The 27,479-nt window shown below is 37.5% G+C and overlaps 1 protein-coding gene across 1 annotated transcript in view; it reads left to right on the top strand.

The window, feature by feature from the left end:
* Positions 1-2,236: 2,236 nt before the first annotated feature.
* LOC136695019 (mucin-2-like) overlaps positions 2,237-27,479 on the top strand; it is a 35,146-nt gene continuing 9,903 nt past the window's right edge. The window contains exons 1-34 of the mRNA XM_066668834.1: positions 2,237-2,312; positions 2,981-3,242; positions 3,350-3,464; positions 4,182-4,272; positions 4,382-4,506; positions 5,737-5,959; positions 6,455-6,580; positions 7,457-7,571; positions 8,012-8,150; positions 8,274-8,387; positions 8,599-8,665; positions 10,124-10,261; positions 10,663-10,827; positions 11,032-11,126; positions 12,210-12,336; positions 12,785-13,040; positions 13,163-13,215; positions 13,318-13,418; positions 13,522-13,673; positions 13,904-14,042; positions 15,444-15,548; positions 15,732-15,914; positions 16,171-16,416; positions 16,537-16,693; positions 17,272-17,400; positions 17,797-17,941; positions 18,035-18,084; positions 18,447-20,147; positions 20,271-20,446; positions 21,970-22,144; positions 22,349-22,596; positions 22,765-22,951; positions 23,644-23,845; positions 25,727-25,902. Coding sequence (XP_066524931.1) covers positions 2,237-2,312; positions 2,981-3,242; positions 3,350-3,464; positions 4,182-4,272; positions 4,382-4,506; positions 5,737-5,959; positions 6,455-6,580; positions 7,457-7,571; positions 8,012-8,150; positions 8,274-8,387; positions 8,599-8,665; positions 10,124-10,261; positions 10,663-10,827; positions 11,032-11,126; positions 12,210-12,336; positions 12,785-13,040; positions 13,163-13,215; positions 13,318-13,418; positions 13,522-13,673; positions 13,904-14,042; positions 15,444-15,548; positions 15,732-15,914; positions 16,171-16,416; positions 16,537-16,693; positions 17,272-17,400; positions 17,797-17,941; positions 18,035-18,084; positions 18,447-20,147; positions 20,271-20,446; positions 21,970-22,144; positions 22,349-22,596; positions 22,765-22,951; positions 23,644-23,845; positions 25,727-25,902 — 6,559 coding nt within the window. The remainder of the gene's footprint in view (positions 2,313-2,980; positions 3,243-3,349; positions 3,465-4,181; positions 4,273-4,381; positions 4,507-5,736; positions 5,960-6,454; positions 6,581-7,456; positions 7,572-8,011; positions 8,151-8,273; positions 8,388-8,598; positions 8,666-10,123; positions 10,262-10,662; positions 10,828-11,031; positions 11,127-12,209; positions 12,337-12,784; positions 13,041-13,162; positions 13,216-13,317; positions 13,419-13,521; positions 13,674-13,903; positions 14,043-15,443; positions 15,549-15,731; positions 15,915-16,170; positions 16,417-16,536; positions 16,694-17,271; positions 17,401-17,796; positions 17,942-18,034; positions 18,085-18,446; positions 20,148-20,270; positions 20,447-21,969; positions 22,145-22,348; positions 22,597-22,764; positions 22,952-23,643; positions 23,846-25,726; positions 25,903-27,479) is intronic.

The raw sequence follows: 27,479 nt of genomic DNA, 5'->3' as shown, positions 1-27,479 counted from the left end.
TTACAATAACTGCCCTTGAACGACGCTCATAAATTTTACCATTACAAATTTCTTTCCCTATTAATTTCTAAATCTCTCATTCTTCATCACATTTCCCCACTTGCTCTAAACACTTTCTTCACTCTTTCTTTCTGACACTGGGCAGAGGCGTCCTTTACCCCACTTTCTCTAAACACACCCACAGAAAATTTATGGCTCCAGGGGAGAGACCAGCTCTGCCCATACACTCATAATGGACCAAAAGAAGGGAAGGGGGTGGCCATTCCTCCATCTGCACCTAGTACTCCCAAACATAACTCTTTCAGCTGACCATACACACACACACATAGTTAGAGACTGAGGGGCAAAGATATAGGATGGGGAAGGGAGGGGTAAGACATACTCACACTGGCACACACATACACAGCAAGACACTCCCTTTTTTTTCTTAACTCACTAAGGACACACATATATACACATCATCCAACAACCACCAACAGCGCTTACACACACACATCACTTTCAACATTTAACACAATTCTCATAGTCGACTCATTCACACATAAACAGCATGGGTTTAAATTCCCTGCCGCTCCTTATTTCCTTATTCCTTTTACTTTATTTCCTTATTTTTAATTTATGCTACCTTATGAGGCGTAATAATTCAAAGAGAGGCAGCATCAATACAGGGTTCGTCAACAGTGTTTCGAGTGGGCACCCCTAATTAAATCTCTGTATCACACCTCCAGTTTCTCATCAAACTGAACTAAAAAATCACCTAGTGAATTTTTCATGGTTTGCGGCATCCTCTCTTTATTTAACTCACTATTATCTCTTTTCCTTTTATTCCATTTTTCCTCTTTTATTACTTCTCTTCTATTACCTCTTTTTCTCTTCTATTTCCCATATATTCCTTCACTTTTAACCTTATATAAATTTTAACCAAATGCCACTGGGCCCAGGGCTTCTCACTATTTCAATATATTCAAGTTCCACAATAACTCAAAGCTTACTTTCACGCAATGGCTGTGATTCATGTCTTACAGTAAGCAAAAATAGGGCCCTGTTTACCCAAACTCGCATGTCATCATAAGCTCACCTTATCGTTACTAATTAAGCTATTCTACACTTATACTTCAACTTTTCCTTTCCTTTTCTTTTTCTTCTGTTACATCTGTTCCTTTTTATTCTTTTACTTTTTCTTCTGTTACATCTGTTCCTTTTTACTTTTACTTAATTGTTCCCTTTTATTTCCTTCATTTCTATTTTTCTATTACTGTAGTTTAAAAATTTAGAATGGAGAAACTTTATTCAACACCATCATCAGCACAATACACTAATGAGTCTAATAGGTGCAACCCTTTTAGCAACAGACAGCTCTAACAAACAACCAGCACTCAAATTTGTGAAAAATCTCACCTTCTTAAAGCCAGCTTTAAGTGGGAGTAGAATTCAGGAGCCGTCTTAAGCTGGAAGGCCACAACTCAGCATCCCATCCTTGTCACCATCTTTGCTGTTAACTTTGCTGTATTGTGAAGACAAGTGATGGAAAAGAATCTCCGCAAACACAGTTAAAGGTGTAAATACATATTTATTTACAGAAACAGTGTCTTACGGGTTCTTAAGGATCCTGTGAGAGAGTTTTCCAATTGAGTGCGCACACATCTCTGGTCTCTGCCCCATTCTCTCCTTCTCTATCTTCTCTCTCTCAGCTCTATTTTCTCTCTCCCCCTTGGGTAGGACCCCAGCCTATCTATATGATTCTTTCTCCTTTCCAAATATGGTGAATGTAGAGGTTGGTCTACATTTGCATATTTAAGGGACTAAGGGAGGGGTAAAATTTATAGTCTCCTACCCTCAATGACAGCTTATCCTAAACATTCTTCTCTTTGGAGCACAGACACAGAGCATGCGTCTAAACATACAGAAGAGTGAACATTTCTTAATACTGCACTTAAGAACTTATGTTTAAATATACCTCTTTATTCTTTAGTCTTTATTTCACCCAAGTAACAGTAGTGTCATCTGAGATGGATTTAGGCTATGAGTGTAACCAACACTGAACAATTACAATACAAGCTGGACTTTTTGTTAGCCAAGTCTCCAATAAAAGTTTTGTAGATTGAGAGTTCCTCCCAGAAAGGTAGGGCTGCTATGAAGACTGTACAAGAGAAATATATGGGGGTTAAGAAAGGTGAGTGAGAGCAGTACCTGCACTTTAGCTGAAAAGTGTGAAAAGAGCCACCTCCAGCCCACCATGGAGTGGAGAAAACTTTCGTGTTGTGTTCTGGTCCTGGGTCTTACCTGGGGCCTTCAAGTTAATGCCATGAGGGGTAAGAGTTGATGAATGCTTTCAACTGCATATTGCTTAATGTTTACATTATATTAGATAGGTCACCTTGTAATTTACTCCACTTCTGTTGGTTTCTTCAAAATGTTTTTCATTATGATGCAAAAAAAAAATCAGAATTTCATGATCTTACTATACATTATTATGATGAACTCTTCTACACAGTTCTTGCACTTTGCTGAGGGTGGATCATGGTTTTAAAGATTTTGTGCTCTTTCCGTGGTACACAATTTTACTGAATATCTCCACTGCTGGGACAAAACCTTGTCTACAAAGATAGCAATAGTTGTACATTTATATATATATTCACAAATTGTCATTAATGCAATGCTCAATAAAATCCTCTTGTGGACGAGTCTCTGTATATGGGTGACTATATGAAATATTGCACCCCTTGTGCTGCAATTCCTAACCGTGAGTGTTTGGGAGTGAGTGAGTTACAAACCTGTTCTGATAAAAGCAGAGAGGTATAGTTACAACAATACAAATGATTTCTTCCTTAAACGCTGACAGATTATTCAAATATCATTATAATATTATAATAATTATATAATTTATTCACTGAATGCATGTGTCCATGAGAAAAAGGGAACTGAATCTAAATTTTACTGTGCTGTATCAAACAATGTCTGAAGAACCTCTCTCTCTTAGTTCATCGTAGCAACCATGTGGACAACATCTGTAGCATGTGGGGGAATTTCCACTTTCAGACGTTTGATGGAGACATATATCAGTTCCAGGGTATCTGCGAATACAACCTTGTGTCTGAGTGCAATGGACCTGTGCAGAGCTTTTCAGTGCATGTGAAAAGAGCACACGTCACTGGGAACTCACAGATCACAAGAGTGCTTGTCACTATTGGAGACATGGCCATCGAGGTCACGAGGAATCTGGTTATGATCAACAGTGATATGTAAGATTCTGGCTATAAAAGTAAAATGTTGTTGTAAAATATTGTATATCATTGTTACACAAATCCACATTAAGTAGACTTTAACTTTTCTTTCCCTCTCATTTCAGTGTGAAACTGCCCCACTATGTAGCAGGCGTGCTGGTTGAAAAGAATGCTATCTACACTAAACTCTATGCCAAGCTGGGCCTCAGTGTCACATGGAACAGAGATGATGCTATCATGGTAACATCAGTATTTCTGTTACACACATTTTGAACAAACAACTCCTGATTAAAAAGGGACATCATAAAGACAAGAGAAAAGAGATCAGGAATCCCCAAAGACATTGATGAACAGATGATGAACAGGTCATTATTGGGTGTTAGAGCTGCTGTAATTGATGTGAAAGCATTTTTGTGCACATCATAGAATATATATTTCTCACAAAAGTTACCACTGGAGTCAATTCTAGGTTGGTTTTAAACTTTTAAAAATGATTTTTTTTCTGTTTGTATTATTGTAAATGTTTGTATTAGATGTAAAGTACAATTTGATTCATAAATTTGCCCTAACTGTGAAATGTGTTATGTAAAGTGTGAAAACGCTTTGTTCTACATTTGGTGGAGAAGTATTTACATGCAGAGCCCAGAGCAGTGCTTCAGTCATTTAAATTACATTCACAACTTAGACATCTTAATTTTTTTTTAATTATAACCTCCAATCTATATATGTTTTCATCCATCCATCCATCCATTATCTATATCTGCTTATCCAGTTCAGGGTCACGGTGAGTCCAGAGCCTACCTGGAATCATTGGGTGCAAGGCAAGAATGCAACCTGGACAGGGCTATATGTTTTCATCGTTCAATTATTTTAACTTGTTTGTGTAAAGCTGTCATATGGAATAACTGTGAAGCAATTATTTGACTAAACTGTCCTGACCTGCCTTTCTGAATTTAGGTGGAACTAGACACAAAATATGCCAATCACACCTGTGGACTTTGTGGAGATTTCAATGGCATTCCACTTTATGATGAGTTCCTGAGTGACGGTGAGTTACACTGAAAAAGTGGCTTTGGTTTTCTACATTGTAGTTTGTTTATTTAATAGTCCAAGAAATCCAATATCCCCTCTGTAATACGATAATCTGTACCACACAGCTCGTGTGATCGGCCCAATTGAATTTGGCAACAAGCACAGGGTCCACAACCCCAACGACACCTGCGAGGATCTGTATGAAGAAGTTGAGGTCAATCAAACCACAGTGGAGAAGTGTCAAACATTTGTAAGTGCAAACTGTTCTTACCAGCACCAATGTAGATGGTGCAGTGGTGTGAAAAGTGGTCTTCCTGTTGCAGAATTCTGGGACCATAGGGGCCTTGTTTCATGCCTAGCTTGGCATGCCATGCCTGCGTTTGATACCAAGCCACTGGGGTTGCACTTGTGCACTTTTAGTGCCAGTCCTATGCAGCTGAACAACAATATAGCTGGTTGATATAGTACAAAATCTTTTGTCTTCCACTCTTCCACTGTTTTGCTCTAATGGCAATCATTAAACAATAAATTCAATCAATTGAATGCAATCTTTACAATAAAATAATCAGCAAATATATGTATGTTTTTAAAAAAGGCAATCAATTAGTTCCATTAAGCCACATTAGCATGTATGGTAACATGTTATATCTGTCAAACTGTGACTTGACCCACATTTACAATCTACTATTGAATCCTTGCACTGACATTGAATTGGATTGAATATTCATGCTTACTGGCATGTATTCACAAGGTCATCTGCATTTCAGGTCCCTCATGAACAAACGTAACAAATGGAGGCCTTTCTCAAAACTGACTGCCATTAACTTTCTACATGAAGAATGCCACAAAATTGCACTGTTCAAAAAGTGCAGTCTTTTTATAAGTCAGATCTTTGTGCATGAACAACCCCTAAAGACTCTCTCCAGAACTTTTACATTGGGTGCAGGTTTTCTGAAATTTAAAATTAAATATATGTGTGTAGACACCTGTTGATTAAACCTTGTAAACCTTAATGTACATAGTACATTATTAGATAATCTGTGTCCCTTTGATGCAGTAATAGCCTCTGTGTTTCTGGCAAGGGTTTATACTAGATAATGAAGCATTTTAGAATGAGAATGTCCCTTCAGTTACCAGAGCATTAGTGAGGTCAGGTACTGATGCTGGATGATTGGTTTTAGATCACACACTCCACTCCAACTCCTCTCAGTGGTACCAGGTTATGCTCTATTTCAGTGACCATAGTTCCGCTACTCCAGATCCTTTATGACCTGGCTGACACTTGACATGCTCCAAAGCATCCTGCTTAATTTAAATTGTGGGAAAATTTAAATTTCAGTAATTTCGGTTGCATTTAATGTTAATCCAATAACTACAAATTCTGTCTTTGAAGTTACTAATGATAATTCTATTTCATATACATGAAGATATTTATTGTGTAGTTCACAAATTCTCAGCACAAATATTTTGCTGTCTGCAGCGTGCAGGATGTGCAGAGCTGCTGGAGGACACTGCCTGGGATTCCTGTACCAGGCGTTTGAATCCTGAGCCCTACATTCAGGCCTGCATTGTGGACAGGTGCTGGACACGTTCAGGAGACACTGAAAATACAGTGCCACTCTGCACAACACTGTCAGAATACTCGCGCCAGTGTTCCCATGCAGGGGGGACACCACCCAACTGGAGGAAACCCAACTTCTGTGGTAAACATTCACATTTCCATGTCATTTAACAGAGGAACTTTTCCAGAACAGTTTACAAAATGTGCAAACTGAAAAATCTCTCTGAAATCAAACACCCAGAAAACTGAAACTTTTGTGAGCTTAGTTATAGTATAAGTTCATATATTCAGTTGAAATGTCTTAAGTACTAACAATGATAGACTCTTATAAAAATTGTGCTGATACATGTGTATATACTTTAAAGGCAACTTCATTATACATGATATATTTTGATATATTTCAAAACTATAAAAATAATATATAAACAAATATAATATTTTTTTCCTTACATGTTGTACTGCACTAAATTCAATTAATTATAATGATACTTGCATTTGTAGCTATTCAACAAATATAATAATAATAATATAATCAATATAACCAAAATAATAATGTTATGCTTTCCTCATATGTGCTCCTATCTCAAATCCACGCTGTCCTATATCTGCGCTAATACTGCATTTATTTTTCCTTTAGCTGTAAAATGCCCTTTTAACATGGAGTTCTCAGAGAGTGGTTCCCCCTGTTTGGACACATGCACACACACAGATACAAGCTCAATGTGTGAGGAACACAAGATGGATGGCTGCTTCTGCCCCTCTGGTCAGTTAAATATTTGCTTAGCAATTTGTTCAACAAGGCACATGAAGCATGTTTAAATATACCATATATATACAGTACTGTGCAGAAGGCACCAAAGATAATTATATATGTATTTAAACTAATGCCTTCTTAATAAACGTGGTGCTTGTATAAAGTTATATATAGTCACAGTAAACACACACACACAAAAATAATATAAAGCAAATAAGAAATATAAGATTTTTTATTTTTATTATTTTTTTCTATAAAGTAGTAGGTGTGAGTTTGAAGAACAGTATTTTGTTCAGATTCTCCTTGATCACATGAATTTGTTAAATCAACAGCACACATTATTTAAAATAATTATTTAGTAACCAGTAAAACTAGGTATTGGATGATGACCTGAAATAATGTGGACTGCCACAAGGAGAGATTTGGAAACAGTTAAACCAACACATTCACACACAGAGAATATCATACTCACTGGAATAATGGTATTTGGTTGTATTCTAATGTTGGGTGTTATTTGTTGTTTGTTTTTTCAGCAAATAAACACTTACTGCTCAGATTAAAAACTTTTTAAATCTCAATTTCTGTTGCCTGAACTCTTGCACAGCACTGTATATACACAGGTGCTGGTCATAAAATTAGAATATCACAAAAAAGTTGATTTATTTGAGTAATTCCATTCAAAAAGTGAAACTTGTATATTATACTTATTCATTACACACAGACTGATATATTTCAAGTGTTTATTTCTTTTAATTTGATGATTACATCTATTTCTATTTTATTTTTTTATTATGCTTGCACGTGTGTGTGTGTGTGTGTGTGTGTGTGTGTGTGTGTGTGTGTGTGTGTGTGTGTGTGTGTTTGTGTGTGTGTTTACTTCTGTAGGCACTGTGTTTGATGATATCTCTGAGAGAGGTTGTATACCTCAGGAACAATGTCAGTGTCAGCACAAGCAGGTTTACAACCCAGGGGACCTGCTGCGTATGGACGATAAGCAATGGTACACCAGGGGGACTCTATAGCTATTTACTATGAGCATTCTAAAAGATTCTCTACTCCAGTTCATTCTGTTTTGACCTCCGCTCTGTTATATTAATTTTCTTATTTTTGGGTCCACTGTGATCTAATCCACTAAATTATAGTACTTTGTGTCATTCTGAGGTTTGTCAACACAAAACTTTCCATCTCCAAAATTGTTAAAAGAGAAGGAAATCATATTTTTACCATTAAATTAAAATGAATTAGTCAAAATGTATTTTTGTTGGATAACTTTTTCATGTCCATATTTACAGTTTGGACATATATGGACATTGACAGCAAGGCTGTTCTGTAATATTCATTTTCATTCAGTGAGCTGCCATGCCCAAGGCTCTCATTAAAGTTTATGGAAAACTGTTTGCTTGCTGTGGTTTTCTAGGCTGATAGTTTTATATGTTGCAGTGTGTGTCAGCATGGAAAATGGGCCTGTGAGAATTTGCCCACTCCGGGTTTGTGTGCTGTAGAGGAGGGTTCCCATTTCACCACCTTTGATGGTAGAGAGTTCACCTTCCATGGAGATTGCTACTATGTGCTTTCCAAGGTGTGTAATTAATTTCTTGTTAGTTTCTGGCATATTAAATATTTTATAAATAATTTAGATAAATATTATTTAAAATGTCTTTAAAAAGTATTTTTTAAAACATTTGCCCCTAACTTTCTGCAGGACTGTGTGGGGTCCAGGTTCATTGTTTTGGGGGAGCTTATCCCATGTATTGGCCAAGAAAAAGACACCTGCCTAAAGTCCATTGCACTGTTACTCAACAATGACAGGAACAATGTATGTATTCTGTCAGCAGCTGATACACCTTAATATTATTGAAACAAAAGTTTAGGATATATTTTTTAATTTAACCCAGTATTTCAGAGCAATTTATGCCACTAGCACCAGTAAATTTGTGCTTAAATGTTTTGGAGAACATTAACTCTTGTAGGAATGTTAAATATGATGATCATTACATCTTTGTTAATGGTTTATCAATCTTTTCAAGGTCTTGATCATCAAAGATGATGGGATGGTGAGATACAATGGAGAATTAAAACTTCCATATTCTACAGGTAAGAGCAGGTCTTTTCAGTGTCATTTTGACTAGTAATGTACAATAATCGTCAGCAGTAAGGAGGAATTCCCTGGTTCCTTCACCATTATTGTAAAACAAATGTCTCATTAGACACCTAAGCGGTCTGAATGTTTTCACTTGCACCTCAGTGACCCCTTTAAATAAACAGGCTCACTGGAAATTTAATCTTACACACTGTAACTAGGGCAGTATTTAAATAGAAATGTAAACAGTGGTGTAATGATGTTTGGACTGGTGTGTTTACAGTCTTTTGAAAGAGATCCCCAACCTGATGTACATTATAATTAAAGGATCCAAGAGGATTTATATAAATTATATTATTTATATGTAATTTAACAATCAACATTTAGCCCAATTATTCATGTATCCAGCAGGAATGTTTAATATTCTTTAAAAGACTTAAGAGATGGGAGGACTGGTTGGTGCTGCAGTTGCAAAGGACTCATAGCAGTCCAAGTTTTATTTGCTTTATATAAACTGAACTCAACGGCAAATCTACAAACAAATGGCTTGATAAACGAAGACAATGTCATTTAATGGAGGCTGCATTGCATGCCAGGATCCTGCTTAGCGTAACCATGCACTCTCACTTCTAAACTGAAAGCATGGTGATTGTTGAAGACATCAAATTATAAAACTACTTTTTCAGCACTCATTAGCTGTAGTACAATAAAAATACAACTTATCTTACAAATATATATTTATGCACATTTTTTGTATATACAAACAAAGAGCTAAAGGCGGAAACATTGAGAACCAGTAATAACAAGTCTAAATGTAACACCTACAGTGTGTGCAGATGTCAATGTAAACACCTGGGAATACATATTGGTATATTCAATATTTTTGTATAATAATAAACTTGGGTGTTTGACAAGTGCTGGTTTAACTCAGGGTGAGCTTTAAAACAAGCGCTGGTTTAACTCAATGTAAGCCTTCAAACAAGCAATGATTTTACTTGGTGTAAGCTTTGAAACAAGCACTGGTTTTACCTAGGGTGAGTCTTGGAATTATTGCCAACTCAAGCACAAGATTACTCAGACACAAAGAGATGGAGGAGTCCTGTTAGCTTTCTGGTCTGGGTAGAGCTGAAATAAGCTACCCATTTTAAGAACCCCCAATCTACATCAGTACTGGTGAAATACAGCAGATTTTTGTAAAGAATTTGGGACATTTTCATATTTTGTACATTTGCATTGTGGGCCCTGAGGAGCCAGATTAACTTCATTAGAAAGAAAACTCAGATTTAGGTTCCCATTTGCCAATATTTGACTGCATAGTCATGTAACCTAGCTGTTGATTTGAAGCCTAAAAATTGCTATTTTCCATGGACGGCCAATTTGTACTCAGCAGAGGTAGGTACCTGTAATTTGTCTCATACTTTTGAAAATGTAAAACCTTGTTTTTGTTTTTTTGTTTGTTTGTTTTTTTACAGCTGAGCTCACTGTGTTCAAACCATCATCCTTCCACATCATGCTGCAGACATCCTTTGGGTTGCAGATGCAAGTGCAGCTGGTTCCACTCATGCAGCTCTACGTCTCCCTAGATCAGAGTTTCCAGACCCAGACTTGTGGTCAGTGTTCATTAATATTACATGATTTGTTAGCAAAGTAAACATATTGGGGAGCCAAAATATAATATATGTAGTGGACATGTTGCTACAATTCCACAAATAAACTGTAAGTGCGATTCAGATCATGTTTTTAAAAAAATATTTTATAGCAAAGCATTTACTAAATTATTTTAAATGCCTTTTTAAAAAGAAATTCATTTTTAAATACCAATTAATTTTTTGTTCCCTGTAAGAAATGCATAATCTTCAGATTTGTTGCTTTTCACTTTTCTCACAGTCGTAAAATGCCACCTGTGCTTTTGACATGGTTTCATGCTACAAAACATGGGTGAATTAAAAATATTCTCACATTAACTTTATTAACCACTATGAAATGTACTCTGTTGAATTCTTTGGTCCAGGTCTGTGTGGAAACTTCAATAAAGTGCTCGGAGATGAGATGAAGACTCCTCAGGGTTTGGTGGAAGGGACGGCGGCATCTTTTGGGAACTCCTGGAAGGTTCAGTACACCTGCCCTGACCGAACTGAAAGGCTGGATGACCCCTGCAGCTACAATATAGACAGTGGTGAAATATCTTAACCGAAATTTTAAATTTGTCAGATTTTCAGCTTGAAACTCATCAGACCGTTAAAAGAGACATCTAAGCTAAATCACAGGCTAATATTATCCTTATGTAAAAACAATCACTTGTAATTTTTTAGATTTTTTGTTATTATTAATTAAAGAATCTTTAATGTTAAAATGTTTTATTTATGTGTATCATTTTTAGAAAGATATGCAGAACATTGGTGCTCAAAGCTGATGGAGAAAGAAGGCCCCTTTGTCAAATGCCACTCTGCTGTTAACCCAGAAAGCTACTACAAGGTAACTATAAAAAGCGTCCTCCGAAAATATTTAGTCCTGACTGTAGACAATAAGTGCAGATTGGATGAAAATTGTATTTATTTTTTTTATGGAGAATCTTAACCAGTATGTGTGCCTCATATGTCAAGACACTGCATTTAATTTAATATCTTAAGACATTATTACTACATTGTATCTACATTCATTGTCCATTTTATCAGCTCCACTGACACTGATACAGGGGCACTTTGTAGTTCCACAATTACAGACTGCAGTTCACTGTTTCTCTGCATACATTCTTATCCCCTTTCCCCCTGCTCTTCAGTTTTCATACCATATTCGCCCTCAAAATCTAATTTGTATATTTGTCAAATGTGTATATAATCTATATACATAATTGGTATGCATTCATTCATTATCTGTAACCGCTTATCCAATTCAGGGCCGCAGTGGGTCCAGAGCCTACCCGGAATCATTGGGCGCAAGGCAGGAACACACCCTGGAGGGGGCTACAGTCCTTCACAGGGCAACACACACTTACACATTTATTCACACACTCACACCTACAGACCCTTTTTAGCCACCAATCCACCTACCAATGTGTGATCCACCACCCAGATCATGCCTGCTCTGTAGTGTTTCTGAGGATCTCATGACCATTGAAGAACTGGGTGAAATGGGGATTTTAAAAAAGTATGCAGAGCAATAGATGAAATACTGTCTGTAATTGTAGAACTAAAAAGTGCTCTTGTATCGTGGAGTGGAGCTGATCAAATGTACAATAAGCGTAGATACAAAGTAAGTGTTCCTAATCCAGTGACTGTTCAGTTTATAAATATAATATTTATGGGAGGAGAGGGTAGAAATAAGCAACAGAAATCTACTCTGGTCTTTTTCCTAAACTCAGCTGTAGTTAATACTTTGATATGAATATTATAAATTGTCATAAATATTATTAGAGTGTGGTCCTCTGCACTCTATTAAACAAGCTATGGAAACTGAAGCCTCAGGTCTTTCAGATCATGTATATAGTTGAAACTGAATTGAATAGTTGTCTGGTGAAAGCATGTGTAATATTGTCCATACTGAACTCTTTACATGCAGAGGTGCAAGTATGCAAGCTGCACATGTGAGAAGAGTGAGAGCTGCCTGTGTGCTGTCTTTTCTTCCTATGTGAGAGCATGCACAGTGAAAGGGATCTTCTTGCAAGGCTGGAGAGACACTGTGTGCGGTAGGATCATTCAGAACACATTCTTCATAAGAGAAGCATTTATGTTGCCTTAATTATTTATTTAGCAACCTATGATGTATTTCTATTGTTTGTTGTTTTGATCAACTATAACAATTTAACAAATGCAAAAATATAACAAAGTAAAAAAAATTTAATGAAAATTATTTTTCATAATAAAGAAAAATACCAACAAATCATTTCCAACAAATCATTTCTATAAAACCATACAGTGGCCAGAAATGACTGAATTTAAAATGACTGAAATTACTAAGGGTAATTACATGGTGGCGCAGCCACCCTGAGCTGGATGAGCAATTATAGACAATGAATGAATGTATGAATGAATGAATGAAATTACTAAGGAAAACTTGTCAAACAAGTAGGCCCTAACAATCATTTTGAGGCAATTTGATTAAAGATTAATTTTTCTCTTATTTTTCAGCTTCAGAAAAATACACTGAGCACTGCCCTGCCTCTCAGACATACTCCTACCTGCTGCAGGGCTGCCAGCGCACATGCGACTCTCTTAGCTCGGAGCGTCAGGGCTGCAGCACAGACTATGTCCCTGTGGATGGGTGTGCCTGTTCCGATGGGCTTTATGAGAATGAGAAAGGTATTTGCGTGGCTATGGACAAATGTTCCTGTTACCACAATGGAGTGTATGTTAAACCTGGCAAGTCTATCAACATTAAAAATGAACACTGGTAAGTGGTAAGGATAAAATAAATAAAGATCAATGACAGAACTGTAGTGGATGAAAAAGAGAACCTTTAAAAATCTTTAATCTGTAACACCCCACCCCCACCCTCCCCACCACCACCAACAGTGTTTGTACAAATGGAAAGCTCCAATGCCAATCCTGGAAGCCGTTCACTATAGGTGAGTAATCAAATACTGATCTGTGGTATTGTGTTCAGTACAGTTATATTTTAAATAGCTATGGTGTAAAATTTTCACACTACTTCACCCTTTGTTTTCCAGATTGCCCTACTCCAAAGGTCTTTTTTAACTGCAGTGAGGCTGGTCCAGATGAGCATGGATTGGAATGTGCACAAACATGTGTACACAAGACCATCGATTGTGTAACTATCACTCACATTTTTCACAAGCATCTCCAATTTATGATATTTCACCTAGATATGTCTTTAATTTTTTTAATTGAAATATCTCCCCTTTTCATATCAGTTTGCTGAAGGTTGTGCATCTGGATGTCAGTGTCCCTCTGGTCTTCTGGATGATGGACGTGGTCACTGTGTTAAAGAACATGACTGCCCTTGTAAACACAATGGTCATTTTTACGCTGCAGGTTCAGAAATACCAGCTGATTGCAATACATGGTATGTATGCTGTATAATACTTTAGTGACTTCTGTCACTAAAATCCACAATTACTATTTTTTTTCCCCAAAAGAATGGCACCAAAGTGCTTCATATCCATATATACTTACATACATACATATTTTCCAATGTGTTTTTAATAGTTAGCAATATTGATACTAATACACTTTTCAATAATAATTTCAACCTTAATTAACTAAAAAAAAAAAAAACGTATTTCTATTCATCAGCATCTGTAAACAGGGTCAGTGGGACTGCACAGATAAAAAATGCCCTGGTATTTGCACCATCTATGGGAGTGGTCACTACAACACCTTTGATAAAAGGGCTTATGGCTTCAGTGGAGACTGTGGTTACATAGCTGTACAGGTATCTATTGCACCTCTATGAATTAATTCATATACTGTATTTACTGTATTGTTTTTGCTCTTAATAACAAACCTTAATTTCAATGGATTCATCTGACTGACTTAAAGCTGATTATGTATCAGTCATAAACAGCTGAATCCACTGAACTCTAAATCCAGGAATACAAGATTTAAAATAATCTTGTTTCTATTTTGTCATTCGTTTGGTATCTCACTATGGGAAACACCTCCTCTTATGACTGATCATGGAAGAATTTGGTTCCCAGATTTGGGAGGTAGCTGACAGAAAAATCACAGCAGTGATAAGAGAGGACCTGCCTCCTATATAAGTGGGTGCAGCTCCCAAATTCACCATGTCATTCACCATGACTTTTCACAACTCTGAATATTTCTACGTGGTGGCTTATGGGGCCGTGGTTCTGCACGGGACACCCATCCATGCATTGCATGCATCAGCATACCTCATACCCAAGAAAGACAGGGATTTACATGGATAGTTTCTGATGAATCATGTGAATGATAAATTTGGGGGCGATACCGGATATAGGGCGGTTGGTTCTTCCTCATCACTGCTATGATTGGTTTAGTCAACTGGGAGACAGAAAGGGTGCAAAAGATACTTCCATTCTTGTTCAGTAAGGTATTTCCCATTGTGCAGTGGTTCTCAGTCCATGTCTATGTGTTTTTCTCCTTACTCTACCCTCTTTAACTTCGGAAGGGGTTGTTAATTAGCTCAATAGTTGCATTAGGTTTGTTGGGAACAGAGGAATCTTTAAAATGTGAAATGAGAAGAATGGCTTACCAAGACTAGGATTGAGAATTGCTGCCATGGTGAGATACCTTACTTCTGGTTCAGACAACAAGAGGTACTGGCTGTGACATGGGTTCTGACACTGCGAAAATGCTGAAAAAATAACTAGAGCACATTTGGTATAGTATGGATGTCCTGAAAAAGGTTGTTTTTAATGTAAAAATGTCTACAATTTCCTTCAGGATGAGTAAATTGTTATCTTCTCTCTCTTATCTTTGTGCTATTGTAAAGAATTTACACAACGCTATAAATTCACTATAAAGTTACTCTAAAGACACAAATTCCTTTTTACAATTTTTTACAAATTGTTATCATTTTAATGTATAATGTAGGTTCAAGAATAATGGCTATATAATGTAATTTATTATTTACTTCAACTAAAAATATTTACTTTTTGTATGTATTATATTCCAAAATATTGTTATATGAATAAAATATATGAATAAAATACACATTAATAATTATGTAAAAGCATTTTTTGGGTTTGATCTGAGAGAGTTGAGCAAATGCGATTCAGAGATAGTGACACTGGTTTTTTTATAACTTATGACTTTTGTTAAAATGACTAAATAATGTTTTGTTTATCTCTAGAACAAGTGTGGAAATAAGACAGGAACATTCAGTGTGATCACGGAGAATTTACCATGTGGGACAACAGGAACAACTTGTTCCAAATCTATTCGGATTCTTCTAGGAGTAAATACAAAAGATTTATTTATCCATTATCACTATTTATTCATACTATTTAGCACCGTTTTGCTTTCAATTGATGTTTTAATTGATTTTGATTGTCCTTGAATTATATACCTTCACCGTTTACTTCTATTGGATTTTCAAACACATACATTAATGGTATCATATCATGTGATTTTTCAATAGCAAACACAGCTGGAGTTGATTGATGGCAGTATAACTTACACTCACCTAGTGACTGGGCCAATGATTAAATATAAAGTGAGTTATGTAGGTCTTTACTTGATCATTGACCTGTCTGATATTGGCCTGACTGTGTTTTGGGACCGTAAAACCACAGTTCGCGTCATTCTGCAACCACAGCATATGGTGAGTCAAATGTACTCATTTATACTTGTCATCAGATTTAGCTTTCTGTTTTGGTAAAGTTGTGGTTACTCCAGTAGTGAACATAGCTGTATACCAAAACACAGAGAGGCAAAATATACATTTTTTTACATATACATAATATACAAAATATACATATTTCTTTTTGTTAATTGACCCATATAAGTCAATCATATGAATTGAGACGTGAAGCCAGTTCAGCTTTTAAATCAGTCAGTGCTGTGTATGTCAATTTTAGGGAGATGTCTGTGGCCTCTGTGGGAACTACAATGGAAATGGTGATGATGATTTCACCACTCAAGGCCAGCTTCAAGTTACTGATATTCTGGAGTTTGTAAACAGCTGGAAAGTTAACAGCTTCTTCCCTGATGTTCAGTTGGACTTTAATCCATGTTCTAAAACACCTACCCGCTACACTTGGGCAAAACATCAATGCAGAATTTTACAAATTACTAGTGAAACATTCAAAGACTGCCACCAAAAGGTACTGTAAAAGTAAAATATCTATATATGAGACAAAAACAAAAAAAAAAAACTTGCAGACTAAATATTTTTCAAACATGTATATTCATTCATATATATTACTGTACATGAATACTCATAGGTGGATCCCTCCCCTTATTTCGACAACTGTGTAAGAGACTCATGTGCATGTGACACTGGCGGTGACTGTGAGTGTTTCTGCACTGCTGTGGCAGCATATGCTCAAGCCTGTAATGAAGCTGGGGTCTGTGTGGCCTGGCGAACACCAGAGATCTGCCGTAAGCATCTGTCAAGGACATCCCAAATGGACAACTAATTCATTCATTCATTCATTATCTGTAACCGCTTATCTAGTTCAGGGTCACGGTGGGTCCAGAGCCTACCTGGAATCATTGGGCGCAAGGCAGGAATGCACCCTGGAGGGGGCGCCAGTCCTTCACAGGGCAACACAGACACATTCACACCTACGGACACTTTTGAGTCGCCAATCCACCTACTAACGTGTGTTTTTGGACTGTGGGAGGAAACCGGGGCACCCGGAGGAAACCCACGCGGACACGGGGAGAACACACCAACTCCTCACAGACAGTCACCCGGAGCTGGAATCGAACCCACAACCTCCAGGTCCCTGGAGCTGTGTGACTGCGACACTACCTGCTGCGCCATATATTTTTAATAATAGAAAGATCTTATTTAGTGTTTTGTGAAACAACAAAAAACACATTTTTCAAAAGAGCTATGAAATATCCCATATATATTGTGAATTATAAAAACAAACCCTTAATGTGATTAAAAAATGCTCTGATTGTCAGGATATACATTTTGTGTATGTGTGTGTTTTCCCACCTTAAAATAGCTGTGTTTTGTGAATACTACAATGGTCCATCCGATTGCTTATGGCACTATAATCCCTGTCGCAAACCATGCTACAAGACCTGCCTGAACCCCGAAGGTGTTTGTACTGACCCATTACCAAACCTGGAGGGTGAGTCATGACCATATTATTTGGTTCTACATGGTCTAGTTTTCATGTAACACAATGAGCAATTTGTGCAGAGCACCAGATGAACTAGAGCTTGAAACTGTAGAACTACAAAATGCTCCTGTATGGTCAGTAGAGCTGAGGGAATGGACAGTTAGTGTAGAACTAAGGAGGTGGTAGTAATGTTAATTGTCTTTATGTATATATTGTTCAAGTTTGATATTCATTTACATGTTAGGTTTTTGACTATACACAGTAATTTACAGACAGAGATAGTGTAAATGTTAAGGTACTCATTATGCAGTGGGAAATTTTCTACAAAATTGCAAAACACATCATTGTGCCATGAGTTGTTCTTTCTATATTTTACTGCATATTTACAGTGGTTGTATGATGTAGGTTGTTATCCAGTATGCCCAAAAGATAAGCCCATTTTTAATGAGAGGAATCAGACTTGTGTTGAGATCTGTGATGAATGTCGGGTAGAAGATAATCTTTATCCACCTGGGCAGGAAATAACAACTGAAAAACCATGCACTCAATGGTATAACAATTCACTGTTTCTTTACTACATGTATACATTACTCACCTATTTGCATAACTGCATTCTCACATTGTACCCTAAATGTTTTGGCAGTTTCTGTGATGAAAATGGAAGTGGAAATGTAACTTGTACTCCAAAACCTGGTAAGAAAATACAGTCATTAAAATTCTGAGCAATTAAAGGAACACTACATAATATGTTTACTGCAGAATTAAAGCTCCCAAATAATTATGATGCTTCACTGACCTGTATTATGGAGAAGAGAGCCTCTGACATTGCTACTCTGGGCTCAGCACTGCAGAAACTGCACATTTTAACTTTTGGAGGAGGGTAGGAAACCACACCCCTCTCTCCCCATTGATTTCAGAACAGTGCTATATAAAAGAACTACACTAGAGGGAGCCCCAGGAGCAATAAACTCAAATCTTACCTAGTTTTCCTTTAAGTGTCTAATTTTAGACCCTCAACAATACTGATTTAAAAAATGAACCATGTTCTCTTGAAGGCTGCTGCTTCTTCAATGGAACAGAATATGGCGACGATGATGTCATCTATGATGTATCAGACAACATGGGAATGTGCTACAAAGCAATTTGCATAAACAACACCATAATTGAGAATAAGGTGCCCTGCACCACTACAGCTTCTCCTCCTCCTAACACCACTACTACAACTCCTCCTACTCCTAGCACCACTACTACAACTCCTCCTACTCCTAGCACTACCACAACAACTCCTCCTACTCCTAGCACCACCACAACAACTTCTCCTACTCCTAGCACCACTACTACAACTCCTCCTACTCCTAGCATCAATACTACAACTCCTCCTAAACTATGTGATTGTGAATGGACTGAGTGGTTTAATGTGTATAATCCGAGTACAGGAGGATATAATGACACAGAAACATATAAAAATATTAAAAATGCTGGAAAGATAATTTGTGAGGTTCCAGAAGATATTATTTGCAGAGAAGCAGACAATCCTGATATACCTTTTAATGAATTTATACAAACTACAGGTCAGGTAGTGGAGTGCAATGCTTCATTTGGCTTAGTGTGTGAAAAGAAGAATCAGGTACGCCCATACAAATGTTTTGACTATGAAATTAGTGTTTTCTGTTGTTGGTCATGTACTACAACTCCTCCTACTCCTAACACCACTACTACAACACCTCCTACTCCTAGCATCATTACAACAACTCCTCCTACTCCAAGCACCATTACAACTCCTCCTACTCCAAGCACCACTACAACAACTCCTCCTACTCCTAGCACCACTACAACTCCTCCTACTCCTACCACCACTACAACAACTCCTCCTACTCCAAGCACCACTACAACAACTCCTCCTACTCCTAGCACCACTACAACTCCTCCTACTCCTAGCACCACTACTACAACTCCTCCTACTCCTAGTACCAATACTACAACTCCTCCTACTCCAAGCACCACTACTAAAACTCCTCCTACACAAAGCACCACTACTAAAACTCCTCCTACTCCTAGCACCACTACTACAACTCCTAATACTCCAAGCACCCCTCCAACAACTCCTCCTACACCAAGCACCACTACAACAACTCCTCCTACTCCTAGTACCACTACTACAACTCCTCCTACTCCAAGCACCACTACAGCAACTCCTCCTACACAAAGCACCACTACTACAACTCATCCTACTCCTAGCACCACTACTACAACTCCTAATACTCCAAGCACCACTCCAACAACTCCTCCTACTCCTAGCACCACTACTACAACTCCTCCTACTCCAAGCACCACTACTACAACTCCTCCTACTCCTAGCACCACTACAATTCCACCTACTCCTAGCACCACTACAATTCCTCCTACTCCTAGCACCACTACAACAACTCCTCCTACTCCTAGCACCATTACAACATCTCCTCCTACTCCTAGCACCATTACAACAACTCCTCCTACTCCAAGCACCACTACTACAATTCCTCCTACTCCTAGCTCCACTACTACAACTCATCCTACTCCAAATACCACTACAACTCTTCCTACACCTAGCACCATTACAACGACTCCTCCTACTCCAAGCACCACTACTACAACTCCTACTACTCCTAGTACCACTCCAACAACTTCTCCTACTCCAAGCACTACTACTACAACTTCACCTACTCCAAGCACTACTGAGTGTTTCTGTATAATAAATGGAAATAAGTATGAACCAGGTCAGTGATCTTGAATCTTTATTGTAAATAGCACACTTTAGCATGTGTCCTTTTGTTCACCTTTTCTCTTTAAAACCTGTTTCTTTTTTTTCTTTTTGGTTTGATGTTCTCTTGTTTTAACAGGACAAATCATATATGATATGCTTGACATTGGTTCAGGTATTTGCTTGACCATGAACTGTTCTAATATTTGTGAAATTTCAAACACAACATCCCTATGTCCAACCACCACACCATCAAGAACTTCAACATCCCCATCACCCACTCCACCCTATGACTGCCCTGAATGGGACATAAATGTAAGTAACAAAAGTTTGTAGCTTGTTACACCCTTCTGGTCAGTCATTCATTTATTGTCTGTAGCTACTTATTCAGTTCAGGGTCCAATTTAATTTAAGTTTTCCACAAATTAATTTCATAATAACATGCTTTTGACTGCTTGTGCAAAACCAAATAAGATGTTGTTCATATCATTACATGACAAAAACAAGCAGGTAGAATGTTAAGTGACAAAAATTTTATTTAATATTCACAAAAGGGTTCAACTGTGACACTGGATACCTGAGCAGAGATGACGTTGTAATGTTGAAGGAGACGTTTAAAAAATTATTATCCATCACTGTGACATTATGTCTGAAATCTTCCATACAATCTATTATGTATTCACAATCTATTCACAGGTTCAAACAACTAGTTACATTTAAACATTTAAATATTTATCATCAACAGAACACAATTTTTTTCCAGAAGCAATATGCTTCTACTCCTGTATTAAATGCAAGTAAAACCAGATTATGCCATTTTTTTCTCCTTTAAATTGAGGGAGGCCTGTGGCTAGCCAATTTATACCAGCCTCAACCAATTTCACCACCCCTTTCAGAAGATACAGAATTTTGAGTGTTTTCACCAATAGCTTCAACGTCTTACTCTCAAGCCAGTCTTGCTGCTGGAGTTCCACTGGAGTTCCACTGGAGTTCCAACCTGTATCTAACAAGCTGCCCTTTTACCTAAAGCCAGTGCATCTGATCCAACTAATCAAGTAAAGTCAACTTTATTTGTATAGCGCTTTTTACAACCTGATGGTGTCCCAAAGCAGATTTACAGAAATTAATTCTGTATTAATAAAGAGAATTAATTAAGAATTAATAAAGGACTTCTAAAACAGTGAAATAGCAGGAAAAGGTGTGGCAGACTGCAGTTGGAAGCATATGCCACCTATATATTAAAATGGCACTGCAAGATTTTGTTCCTGCATTTGACACGTTGGCTACAGAGATGTAAACAGAAAAAATTATAAATTAAATTAAATCTACTTAGTCTTGGATTGTTTCATTTTTTAAAATTCGATTTCCATACCAAAATGCATTTTAATTATATAAATAATTATAACATAAAACAAGAAATAGTTCTGCATGGGGCGGCACGGTGGCGCGGCAGGTAGTGTCGCAGTCACACAGCTCCAGGGACCTGGAGGATTTTGGGTTCGATTCCCGCTCCGGGAGGAGTTGGTGTGTTCTCCCCGTGTCCGCGTGGGTTTCCTCCGGGTGCTCCGGTTTCCTCCCACAGTCCAAAATCACATGTTGCAGGTGGATTGGCGACTCAAAAGTGTCCGTAGGTGTGAGTGAATGTGTGTGTGTGTCTGTGTTGCCCTGTGAAGGACTGGTGCCCCCTCCAGGGTGTATTCCTGCCTTGCGCCCAATGATTCCAGGTAGGCTCTGGACCCACCGTGACCCTGAATTGGATAAGCGGTTATGATAAGTGGAATGAATGAATTAATAGTTCTGCATTGAGTGATAATGCTTTACATTGTTTTTGATGACAGAAAAATGAGATCTTTCAACTCTCTAACTGCACCATGGCCCGGTGCATTGAAGACAACATGATAGAGGTTATTCCATACAAGTGTCCACCTGTTCAGAATATTACATGTTTAAATGGGAAGATGCCAGTGTTGGTGCTAGATGAGAACTACTGCTGTAAACATTATGCCTGTGACTGTGAGTGAAGAAGCTTAAGTTTTTTGTCATAGTACACAAATCAATTAATGGGTTTACATGTGTTTTCCTAGAACATGTGTTTTACATGTACTTTGATGTAGTCAAGGTAACAACAGTATGAACAGCAAAGATATACATGATAGTGTCTGTTTCTTACTACTTTCCTTTGTACTGAAATTGCAGTTCATCTGTTCTCCTTCTTAGGCTTCTGTGAAGGATGGGGAGACCCTCACTATATCACATTTGATGGACGTTTCTATAGTCATCAAGGAAACTGCACTTATGTTTTAATGGAAGAGATCAGACCTAAACACCATTTGAAAATTTACATTGATAATGTCAAATGTGACCTTCGAGAGTATGTATCCTGCCCCAGAGCTCTTATTGTGTCCTACAACAATATGGTGATCACCTTGAAGAACAACAACCTTATAGGAGCTGTCAAACTGGAGGTAATCTCTAAATTCATCTTTTCTTGAAGGCATAGTCAACGATATTAATCTGTTATTGAAATTTGTTTGGTGTCATTTTGTTTTCAAGACATTTTAAGTTTAATAGTAACAAAAGATGAACAAATTTCAATAATCAAATTTTTATTCTTTGTCTTTGCATATATATAGGCTTTGATTGGACATGAGGTCTTGAAGAGGCTACCTTTTGCTGAAAATGGCGTGAGGGTGCTAGGTTCAGGTGTGAACATGATCCTGGAGATTCCACAGCTAGAAGTTGTGGTGACATTTGGAGTCACTGGCTTCAGTGTCTTTTTGCCATTCCAACATTTTGGGAACAACACGCATGGCCACTGTGGTAGGGGAATAAGTTAAATTCATATTGAAAAACTGAAATATTAAAGAAAAAAGTGTAATGTTCTGAAATTTCATTAGGGAAGTCAATAGAACTCAATCTACAGTTTAATCTTGTTCCTCGTTAGACAAACCATCCTTTAATTTTACTATCATTGTGTACCATTTAAATATTACCATGAATATTTTATTTCACTTTTATACAATATGTGGTAGCACTTAACAAACTGGTAAAAAGTGGGTAATCATATGGAAACGTTTTCTTTACCCACTTTTTACCAATTTGTTAAGTGCTACCACATATTTTCCTAGTTGTCATCAAATTATTATTCAGTAATTGCACCATAGGTTTTGTAATATTTGGACTATTATTCCAAAAACACTGAAGCAGTGAAAAAAATAATGGGTTTCTGACTTATGAGTGTCTAATATAATATATTTCAACTAAACTAGTGGATTATTTTTGGATAATAATGCTACAAAATTAGTTATAGCTACAATTACTGACTAATATTTTTATAACAATGAAACTGGCATCATTTATGTGTAAATACAACTTGCTACCAAAATATAACCATATTATTACCCACTTATTAGTCATACATAAAGTCTAATCCAAAATGTTATTAATGTAACTCAAAAAATGCCAATGTATAGTGAAGATAAACCCTAACAAGTTCTGTTGAACTTTTTCAGGTACCTGTAACAACAACAAGGCTGATGACTGCCGGCTACCTGATGGAAAACTCATACATGACTGTGAAATAATGGCAGACTACTGGCCAGCTAAAGACCTGTACAATCCAAATTGCTCTGTGCCAGCAACTGTGCCACCCACCCTCGCCCCCACCAAAAAGCCATGCCCACTCAATCCTGTATGTGAGCTCCTCAATAGCAAGTGAGTAGCTATGTCTTTTGTTGTAGAACTCACTAAAATATATTTGAACATGTCTATGAGTATTGGATGGCATCCAGCCATGAGAGCATTACTAAGGTCAGGTGCTGAGGTTGCATGATAATTTCATCACAAACCCAAAAGCAGATGATTCCAAATGAGTACTGAATGGCACTACATCACAGTTCTGCTGCTCCACAACCCAGTGCTGGAGGATTTATAACCCTCTAGCTGACACTTGGCATTGGGCATGGTGACCTTGGCTAATGTCCAATACCTCCAGATCATACCATTATATTCCGAGGTATTCTGAAAAGATTATACAAACATATGCATGTGTATACAAATGAGCATCTTAAATACTCAGTCATCTATTTTCAAAGAAGTACGTGTTCCAGATTTCTCCTGGACACTCCTAGCCATTGCATAGACTTGTTAAATTCCATTAGAATCACTGCTGGTTTATAATAAATAAACAGAACATGTATTGGATGATAATTCAAATATAACTGGGCTGTTAAGGACAGGTTTGAAATGCTTCAGTGAAGAGTAAAATAATTGCTGTGAGTTAAATATCTTTTTTAAGTTCATATGACACTGCACAGTAATTTTACTGCATGTAAGTATGTGAATAAATGCACCTATTGTCACAGTTTGGTATAGGGAATCTAGGAGGTGGATATAAATAATGTGCAGATGCCAGATTATTAAAAAATAATAAACAAATTAAAAAAAAAACATCAGAATGCAATATAGAGAAATTGTTAAAAACTAGGAAATCTAAGCCAAGACAAAAAAATTGTAAGGAACAAAGGACGTAGAATAAGATAAACCTAAATAATAATTCAGACTGGGACAGAAAACTAGCCTCCAACAGAACAGGAAAATAGCATAAACAGAATCAAAGACTAATCAAACACCTAAATGTTAAAACTAAACTCACGATTAACCAAGAGACAAACACTGGACTCCGATCAAATCAGACCTAGAGACAAATACAAAGACAGAGACCAAAACAGAAACTCTGGGTGTGTGTTCACAGCCCACACACCCAGTGTGTGTGTGTGTGTGTGTGGTGTGTGTGTGTTCATTGCCACAGATGGGTTAAATGCGGACTGTACTGTACATGCTGTACATAATACAGTGACAAATAATTGCACATTATCATTATCAAACAGAACCACAATCAAGAAACTAATTCTGGAACAAAGATTAAATAAAATTTGAGTCTAACAGAGAAGAAAACAGGAGCATAAAGAATTTCAAATCCTGCATGACTAAAACAGAAACAATGTCCAAAACCGACAAATGACCGACAAACACTACGAACAAGCCTTATATAGCGAGGACAAAATAAGAACACCTGTGAGAGTCACATGAGGGGAAAGGGGCATGGCCAGGACAGGAATGCCAGTGAGTCACATGAGAAGAATGGGCATGGCTAGGGAGACAGGAACAGGAGCATGACAAGACAAGGGAACAAAAACAGAGCAGGAACACAAAACAGGGCAACAGTGTGACAACTGTATAAGATTCTTATATGTTTATGTACCTAATTTACAAAATCTTTCATAATGTTTCGGTTTTTGTGTTGATTGAAGTCACAAATAAATTATGTATGATTCATAGTTATAAGTGCAGAAAAAAAGCCTATAAATTCTGTTTGTATGAATTATTACGTTTTATGCATAAGCTGTATAAATCCAACAGTAGTAAAGTGACATCAATGTATATGCGTCACAGTTTACTTTTCAGTGTCTAATAATGTAAATATTTAATGTCACTTGAATAATGTGGGCTGATTTGAAATCTTTATGTAAAGGATGTATGTTTATGTGGATTATGTGAGAACATTTTAATATTAATTTCATCCTTCTTTTACAGCGTGTTTAAAGAGTGCCATCCATTTATCTCCCCTGACAACTACTTCAAGGGCTGCCAGTTTGATAGCTGTCACATGACCAACCCTGCTGTGGTGTGCACCAGTCTGCAGACCTATGCTTCAGCCTGTTCTCAGCTTGGCATCTGCATACACTGGAGAAACTACAGTAGTTTGTGCAGTAAGTAACTGATTATGTGCAACATACAGTTTAAATAACTTTAAATTCAACTTTTAAATTGTGGAGGAACAATCTGGATGATACCTTATTCAAACAATATAGTGCTGGGAGATTTTAATATCCACATGGACAATATCAATAACCCTCTCACTAAAGATTTTACATTGTGCCTCGAGGGTTTTGGATTCCAGCAGTACACTAATGTTCCCACTCACTCTAAGGGACACATCTTGGATCTCATCTGCTGTTCTGGTGTCTTCCCTCTTGACAACACAGCGGATGGACTCCCTATAACTGACCATTTCCTCCTCTCATTTAATATCAGACTCCCTCTCTCCATCAATAAGCTTCCCCGCCTCATTTCTTTCCGCAATATTAAGGACATTGATTTGGATTCTCTCTCCTCCAGCACCTACTCCCTCATGGACACTCATAACTTAACCACCCCTGATGAGCTGGTTTCACACTATAACACCAGACTTAAATCTTTACTCAACTCCCTCGCTCCGCTAAAAACCAGGTCTGTTACTTTCTCTCATTCTGCCCCCTGGTTTACGCCTGAACTTCGGCTCATGAAAGCCAAAGGTCGGCAACTCGAGTGACTCCACCGGAAAACTGGTCTAACTGTTCACAAAGACATCTACGATAATTATATGTTACGCTACAAGGACTGTATTACTCAAACCAAATCCAAATATTACACTGGTATTATCTCAGCTAACGAAGGTAACTCCAAAACACTCTTTTCTCTGTATAAGAATATCACCCAAGCTCCGGATTCTCTACCATCTCATCTGTGTTCTACTGCTTTTTGTAATTCACTCATGACATTCTTTGTTGATAAAATCAAGAAGATTCACCAGCATCTAAGTTTACTACCCATCTCCTGTATCAACTCTGAACTTCCCCCTCCTACTCATTCTTTCTCCTTCTTTCAGCTTCCTTCCACTTCAGAAATCTCTGATATCATCCGTAAGTCAAAGCCATCCACATGTCAGCTGGACCTGCCTGTCTTCCTTCTCTAGTCTCTCTCATCTCTGCCATCATCCACTCCTCTCTTTCCACTGGAACTGTTCCTGCATCATTTAAAACTGCTGTAATTACTCCAATTCTAAAAAAACCTGGTGCTGATCTTACCAATTTCAATAACTTCTGTCCAATCTCAAATTTACCCTTCATTTCCAAAATTCTTGAGAAAATAGTAGCGTCTCAACTTCATATTCATCTTTCTCAAAACAAACTGTATGAACAGTTCCAATCTGGCTTTCGCCCTCTCCATAGCACTGAAACTGCTCTCATAAAAATCACCAATGACCTCCTAATGGCAGTTGATTCTGGTTTACTCTCCATCCTCATCCTCCTCGATCTGTCACACCACCCTCCTCAATAGATTATCCTCCATTGGTATCACTCAGATCCCTCTAAACTGGTTCAAATCATACCTCTCCAGCCGCACTCAGTACATCCAGCTTAAAACTTTCACGTCCCACCCTTCTTCTGTCACTTCAGGTGTGTATTCAGGGCCCCTCCTCTTCATCATTTATCTTCTTCCCCTTGGCCATATTTTTCATAAGTAC

Source organism: Hoplias malabaricus, chromosome 4 (genome assembly GCF_029633855.1).
Source record: "Hoplias malabaricus isolate fHopMal1 chromosome 4, fHopMal1.hap1, whole genome shotgun sequence".
In the NCBI taxonomy this organism is placed as follows: Eukaryota; Metazoa; Chordata; class Actinopteri; order Characiformes; family Erythrinidae; genus Hoplias; species Hoplias malabaricus.
Note: the sequence above shows the minus strand (reverse complement) of the source record. Positions and strands in the feature narration are given on the sequence as shown.